The sequence below is a fragment of the Nannochloropsis gaditana genome (assembly GCF_000240725.1).
Source record: "Nannochloropsis gaditana CCMP526 unplaced genomic scaffold scaffold384, whole genome shotgun sequence".
NCBI classification, from domain to species: domain Eukaryota; class Eustigmatophyceae; order Eustigmatales; family Monodopsidaceae; genus Microchloropsis; species Microchloropsis gaditana.
Window position 1 is genome coordinate 20,763 of NW_005803569.1, and position 7,267 is coordinate 28,029.

Consider the following 7,267-nt stretch of genomic DNA (forward strand, 5'->3'; position numbering starts at 1 on the left):
GGAGCCACCGCGACAGGATTCACGGTGTGGCTGGAGGTCGGTGCAGGGGGCCTTCCTCGAGTGCCCGCGAGGTCGGCAGCCACGTATCCCTTTCCTCCTCCGCCTCCGCCTCGTCCCACCGCGATCGAAATTTCCTCCGTCCTCGCCACATTTTGCTCGTCATTGCTGGGATCTTATCTCTTGTGACTGCCGTAGCCGTCCCGCTGGCGTACAACGAAGTCTTTCTTGCCGATAAAGAAACGAGAGCCAACCGTGCGGAACGCCGACAGACGCTTTTGTTCACTTCCCTACTTCTAGCCCACCCGCTTTTGGCCCTCCACCTCCATCATTTCCTTGGATATATCCCCTCACGCACTAATATATGCTTTCCGTGGTGGTCCTTTACCTTTCCAAAAATGAAAGGAAGGGTCGGCTACTATTGGTGCCTCGCATGGTTGACGGCGTCGTTCGCCTTCCTCCTGCTCGTGGCGTTAGACGTGCGTACACAGACTGCCCTGGGACTGGTCCCTATGCCTCTTAAACTGTGGGAAGTGGTGCTAGGATCGGTGGTACTGGCGTTAGGGGTGTGGATGCACGTTGGAATGTGTGCCGTCTGGTGCGTGGAACGGGGGGAAGACCGGGAGGACGGAGAGAGAAAGGGGGACGAGGCGGAAGGGGGTGTGGGGAGGAATAGCTATGGCGCAGTAGGTGCGAATGTAGACCGCACGCGTGAAGACGACGGGAGAAAGTACAGGGATCTGGAAGAGCAAACTCCTCTGCTGACGTCCACGCACAAAGTAGCTTAGGACCAAAATTTATGTACAACGAGCGGCGGAAGGACCTTTGAATGTATTAAAGGTGATGATTCACCGCAAAGCACGTATTAAGCGCCGAATAAACGACTCCATGAATGCACAGCAAGCAGACTGCTAAGCTCTTGGGGACTCCCTAGGCGCCTCCATCATATCTTTTCTTTCCGTAAATCCTTGCAAACATCGCCACATTTCACGCACACACACATTGCCACGTATACTCTTCTCCCTATTTTCCCCATCCTTCGCGCCGTCCCTTTCCTTCCACTCCAATTTCGTCGCCCTCCCCCCTACTCTGCCGCTTCAGCATCTTTCTCTTCAACGCGTCACTTACCTTTACACAGTGGCGGGGGGCGGCGGCGGGGGAGGAGGCGGCGGAGGTGGAGGAGCGACCAGGCTTCCCGCGGCGCTTCCGTTACCGATCTGGGACGGAGGGGGGGGGGGGAGAGGAGGGGGAGGGGGAGGGGGAGGCCCTCCATCTGCATAAGCCCCGTGCATGTGATACTGCGGGTGATAGTGCTGTTGCTGAGAATAGTAGGCGGATGCGGCGGCCTGCTGCTGTTGGTAGTACGCCGCGTACTCGTATCCCCCCATACCTCCTCCAGCGAGGGAGTTGGCCCCGTAGGGTGCGCCGTGTTGAGGAGGGGGCTGGGCGTAGTGGGAAGCGTAGCCATATCCGCTTCCTGCGGGCGTCTGGTAGTACGGAGAAGGAGCGCCCGTGTGCTGATGGGGCGGTTGACCCCCGCCTGCGGAGGCGCCCGGTGTGTTGTAGTAAGGTGAGGAGGAGGAAGTGGAGGAAGAAGAGCTGGAAGTGTGAGCGGCCGTGGGGGGCGCCGCCGGAGGGGGGGGAGGGGCTGCGTCTTTTTGCTCTTGCCGGGGGGAGGAACGGGGCGGAGGGGGGGCAGCGGAAGAAGAAGGAGGAGGACCCTCGCCCAGCTCGGCCATAAAGTTAAGGTATTCTTGATCCAGCACTTCCTTATTCCCGCTTTGGGCTGACGGAACGGGGAGGAAGAGAAGAATGCAAGGGGAACGAGGTGAGACGACCTGCCCTTCTCCATCCACCTCCCTCGGGCCTCTTGCCTCCCGCGCATCCCATCTCAAACCTACCGCCCGCCTGGCCGCCCATCCTGCAATCGCGGGTGGGATGGGAGGTATCCCCGCAAATCGCGCACTTGACGTTCACCATCTTCACCTGGAGGAGGGACACAAGAGGGATGAAGGGAGGGAGACAGGAAGGTCCATCGAGGCCGATTGGATATAGGGGAAAGGGGCGCAGTCAACAAAGTGTGACGGGAAAAAGCGCGAGAATAGAGGACGCCGGAGTCTTAGCAACGCGGGCGAGATCGAGGTCGGGCGGGGTGGCGGGTGGTACTTACCTTCGTGTTGTGTCGCGTGGGGCATTCAAACTGACGATGACCCTTCTCTCCTGCAATTTAATGCGTACGCCGTGAGCACGAGCCAAGAATAACAACCACACTCCCTGCCATGGTTACATGCTGCTGCTCTCTTTCCTTCTTTAACCACCCTCCCTCCTTCTTTAACCACCCTCCCAAACGTCAATTTCTTTCACCCTCCCTCACACCTACCGCATAGGTTGCAGTACTCGTCTTCGCGGAGCGTGCCATTGATCAGGGCCAGCTGCCTCAGTTGCTGCAGGAAAGGAAGGGCAAGGGGGGTGCCCAAGAGGAGGTGAGACCGGGGCGAGGACGGAGGGGCCTCTGACAGTCGCCTTCAAGAAACCCACAACGCCCCGACCGCCCCCTTTTCTGAATTTTGATCCCTTTCATCCATCCTTTTGCCTTGCCTCTCTTCCTTCATCTCAACCTACCTCCATTTTCTGAGAATTCACAGCGTCGTCGATGGGAATCAGCAGTTTCGCAACCATCTCCGACGCCTTCTCCACCTGGGAAACGGAAAACATCACACGTGAGCCTCCGTTTGGTCCACACAAATACACAACATAATCAAAGAGACGAAAAGGACCGCGATCGTGGAGAAAGCCGGCGCCTCCCCCCCGCTCCATTCTCTCTCCCTCCCTCCCGCAGCATTGCCCCCCCTGCTCTTACGATCTCCTCGGTCTCGCCGCTGACATGGACGTGCAAGTCGTCGAACTGCCGGGAGGGAAAGAGATAAAGCACGTGTGAGTAGACGCCGGTGAGTACGCAAGAGGCAAAGGAAGGGGAACGAGGAGAGGCCGTGATGAGGAATTGAGGGAGGGAGGTACCTCGTCTTGCACGTCCTTGTTCGCTCCAAGCATGCGATTGCGCGAGCCTTCCTTCACAGACCCTGAGAAGGGGGAGAAGCGAGAGGGAAATGAGCCAAGGACGCGTCAGGCAAGCTCTTGGAATGAAGGGAGAAGGGGGGGAAAGAGGGAATAGAAAGGCGGGAACGAAACGAAGGGGGGCCACACACCTTTGCCTCGGATGGATATTTTGGCACCGGTGTCCTTCTCCATCTGCTTTTGCGTGGCCCCGCGAGGTCCGATAATGAGCCCGATAAAGTTGTAGGTCGGAAACTCCTGGGGCGAACGGAGCCGGGAGAGGAAAGAAGAGGGAGGAGGGGATAACGCAGGGCTGAGTTGAAGGGGTCTGACGGCTCAGGTCAACAGCACGTGACATGTCGTCATCTACCACTCTTGCATCTCCTCCCTCCCTCCCTCCCTCCCTCCTATCAATTCAACATACTTTGATGGGAATGTAAAGACGGCGGAAGGGCTTTTGGCGCACGTAGTCAGCCGGGGGGCGGAAGAGAGGGTTGATCTTGAGGAGGCGCTCGATGACATCCTGCAGAGACACGGGGGCAAAAGGGGAGACAGGTGGAAGGAAGACAAAAGGCACGTGGATAAATGTAAAGTCGATCAAGTGCTTGAATCCCCTTCAAAGCAACAGAAGAAGAATGCCCGTTTAATTTTTGGAAAACGTGAGAAGGGGTGGAAGGGTGGAAGGCCAGCGAGCCAGCTTACCTGCCGTTCCTTCTTGAGCGCTGCCTTCATACGCTCTTCCCGCGTGTTCAAACGCTTCCCGTGACTTAAGGAGAAATCAAGGGTGCCAAGATCAGAAATGGGTCGATGCAGATCAAGGAAAGGTGCGCCAGGTCTCTAGAGAGAAGGGAATAGGGCGGGTGCCAGCCACGAGGAAAGGACACGTACCTGTCATAGATAGGAGGCGGAGACGGCGACTTGTCTGGGTTTGACTCCTGGGCCAGCGCGTCCATGGTAACAGTGGCCTGGGGGCGGGAGAAGAGAGGAGAGAGGGAGGACGGGAGGGAGGAGAAAGACGTTGAGTGTGGTGGGGGTTTCCTTGCCACAGGTCGTTCTCAACCCTTTCCTTGCCCACCCCTCCCCAACGACTAACCGTGCGTTGATGGATGTTGTCGAGGCGCAGCTGAAGGGCTATGATCTCCTGGAGCGTGTCCGGATCCATGGAGGAGCTGGGAGTGGCCTCGGGCTGGCTCCACCTGATCCAGGGCACGAGGGGTGGGGGGGGGGAGAAGAGGGAGGGATAGACGGAAGAGAATGCGAGGTAAGGAAGACATGGAGAGGTCCACGGGCACCACTCAGCTCTTCCACCTTACCGTGACTTCTTCTTGTTGCCGTCGGCCCCCCCGTCGCCCCACCGCGACCGCCGTTTGCCCTCCCCTGCTTCCCCCCCTCCGCCCTCCTCCGTGGCCCCCCACCGGCTCCTCCGCTTCTGCTCCTTCTCTTCCTTCTGTGGCTCTGTCGCCTGGGCCTCTGCCGGCTTCTCTATATTCGAGGTGGTCGTCTCTCCCGGACCGGTCCTTCCCTCGTCGGCCTCCTTTTCCTGCTTGCCGTTTTGTGCCTCTCCCCCTTCGTCCACTCCCTTCTCTCCTTCCTTGGGCTTCTCCATATTTGCCTCCAAAATGGCCAGCAAGGCTTCTCCACTCGCGCCTGTGTCCATCCAGCGTAAATAGAGCTTTTGCACGACCCTACGCGTGGCGACAGGGGCAAGGGAGGGAACAGCAGAACGCTTGAGCCGGCCGAGCCACCCTACCGTACGGTCGCCCCTCACTCCATGGGCCTAGACACCTTTCAGTTCCCACCCTGATCACTCACCGCGTATGCTCCCAGGTCAACAAGTCTTGCCAGAATGTGGGGTATGGCCCGAACCGCTCCTTGATACTGTGCGAGCAGGAGAGGGGAGGCAGGGGAAGGGTAGTTTATGAAGACTTACGCCCCTATGAGCTCCAGCCAGTCCATGCATGCGTCGAACTTTACTCCTCCTCAAACAACACTCTCCATTTTGTGGATGGGTTCGAATGCTCTCACTCTCCTCGTCGTTAGTATCCCCTGTCCCGGTCACCCCGCATCCGTCACATTCCACGACCAAGGTTTCTACTCCCACCGGTGCCGTGCTCCTCGCAAAAGCATCCACGAATGTACAAAGTAGAGCACCGACAAAACGAGCATCCCTCAAGGTCTTTGTCGACCTCCCGTTCTACCAACCTGCTCGCCTCCCCTCCGTGAAACCACGTCTTCATCGGACCATGCAAGCTCTGTAAAAGTGCCTTGCGCTCCTGCTCCTCCTCGTATGCGTACGTATCCGCATTGCCACCATCAGACGCCATGACTGCCGACGAAGACGCAGGAAAGAGGGAAAATGGATGAGTGGGGTATTAAAGCCTCGTGGAGTTAGAAAGCGCCGGAGAATGCGATGACGGGCCTTTGGGGCTCACACGCTTCTTCCGTCAAAACTCCCGCTTGGGGCATGGCCGTACGGTGTCAGAAGACAACATGTCCTTAGGGTGTGGATCTTGGAAAATGGACAGGCAGGACGTGTATTGCTCCATGTGTGGCATGGTTTTTGACCTCTTGTCTTTACCTTCACCTCCTCGGCAAGCGGCTCTCGCACGTGACGGCGAGAAAAGGAGGAACGTCAAGGGTAACACAAAGGCCCACCGATAAAGGTTCCCAGGGTCATTCCCTCGTGTCACATTACGATTTTGCATGCATCTCTCGTACGATGCGATGGTTTTGGGGCGATGACCACGCAAGTGTCTTGCTGTTTCCTCGTGGTAGCGCGGATGCCGAGGATGTCACATACCCCGCCAGCCACTTCCCTTTCCTTTATTACAGCCTACATGATCTTTAATCCACAAAACACACACCAATAAACACTTGAAACCGGACAGGAACTTAAAAGGTTCTACGGACGATGGAAGCGAAGGCGGCGGTGTAGGATACGCTTTCCATCGGGTTTTCATCAGAAGTGCTTCGTTTTTCATCGACTTCTGTACCGGAATGCGTTATTCTTTTCGAGGAATTCCAACATCAAGACTTCCAGTACGCCGCAATTTTTTGTAGCATTTGCAGACATTTTTTCTACCTCTATCATCCTACCTTGCTGCAGCTAGCCTAGATCTTTAGTTCCGAAGAGTTCCCGACCTCCATCCTTGCATTCCTTTGTTGAAGTCTCCTTCCCCCCCTCCTAGACATTCTGGACCTTGAATAGCCCTGCCCGACGATGCCTCCATCGCCTCCTTCTCCTCGCAGCCGCATCCAGGGCGATGCCTACGAAGACGCGGGTTTGAGATCATCACACGGCGTGACGAAAGGTGCTGCCCGGGCCCTTCTCCGCATGGGGGTCATCACTCGCCGCGAATACGCTCAGCTCTTAGCGGCCTCCGCCCTCGTCAAACAGCCTCCCTCCTCCTACTTGTCGGGTCTACCCCTCTCTGCTTCGGCCCGTGTTGCCCTATCTTCCCCCCGAGCCCCCCGGCGGGAACCACCTCGGCGCGTCTGCCCGATCAGCTTGGAGCCCGTCTGCGCCGAGGCGACAGGAAGCCACTCCTTCTGCTTCTCTACTCTGCCTGCTGAGGGCGAGGGGGGAGGACAGGAGGGAGGGAGCGACAAAGAGAGGGCGTGCGTGGTGTGGTACGACGTTCGGGCGCTTTGCAGCTACTTGATTGCCACGGGCAACTTTGTCGAACCCACCAGCCGGCGACCGATCGGCGCGAAGGACGTGGAGGTGAGAGGAAAGGAGGGAGGAAGTAGTAAGGGAGGAAGGGTTCATGGATGATCCGATCTTGGGTGCACGGGAGTCAGGGAGGGATGGAGGAGCCCAGCGGTGCCTCCCACCCTCCGGGCTTGTGGCAGGGGAAAGGCAGGGCGATGGGGATGTTCAGTCGCGCGACATGCTTGTGTGGCTAACCACCCGCCGGCTGTTTGGACATGTCACAGGTGTTGGCTAGCAAGCTGCTGCAACTTGGGGAGAAGGAGATGGAGGAAAAATTGTGCTCGACGTTTGCGTCCTCAGCCAGGTATGAGGGAGAAAGGGGAAGAGTGAGAGTCGGAGGGAGGCAGTGAAAAGAGACAGCAGAAAAGTGTTGACTTGTGGATAATTGCATTTCAAAAACTTTGCCGTCTTGTACACTCGCCGCACTCGCTCTCTGACACCTCCCTTCTTCCTCCCCTTCTTCCCTCCCTCGCTCCTTCCCTCGCTCCCTCCCGCGCCCACTCC

The 7,267-nt window shown here is 57.7% G+C and overlaps 1 protein-coding gene across 1 annotated transcript; it reads right to left on the bottom strand.

Moving 5' to 3' along the window:
* Nucleotides 1-1,250: 1,250 nt before the first annotated feature.
* NGA_0419300 (uncharacterized protein) lies at nt 1,251-5,380 on the bottom strand (the record flags this gene model as incomplete). Its single annotated transcript, XM_005854792.1, has 15 exons — nt 5,254-5,380; nt 4,864-4,929; nt 4,365-4,736; nt 4,145-4,247; nt 3,940-4,016; nt 3,754-3,817; nt 3,476-3,574; nt 3,204-3,309; nt 3,016-3,077; nt 2,858-2,902; nt 2,620-2,694; nt 2,378-2,441; nt 2,168-2,217; nt 1,899-1,983; nt 1,251-1,783 (listed from the first exon to the last, which is right to left on the bottom strand). Coding segments are annotated over exons 1-15 (1,923 nt in total), but the record flags the coding sequence as incomplete, so codon positions are not given.
* Between the last annotated feature and the right edge of the window lie 1,887 nt (nt 5,381-7,267).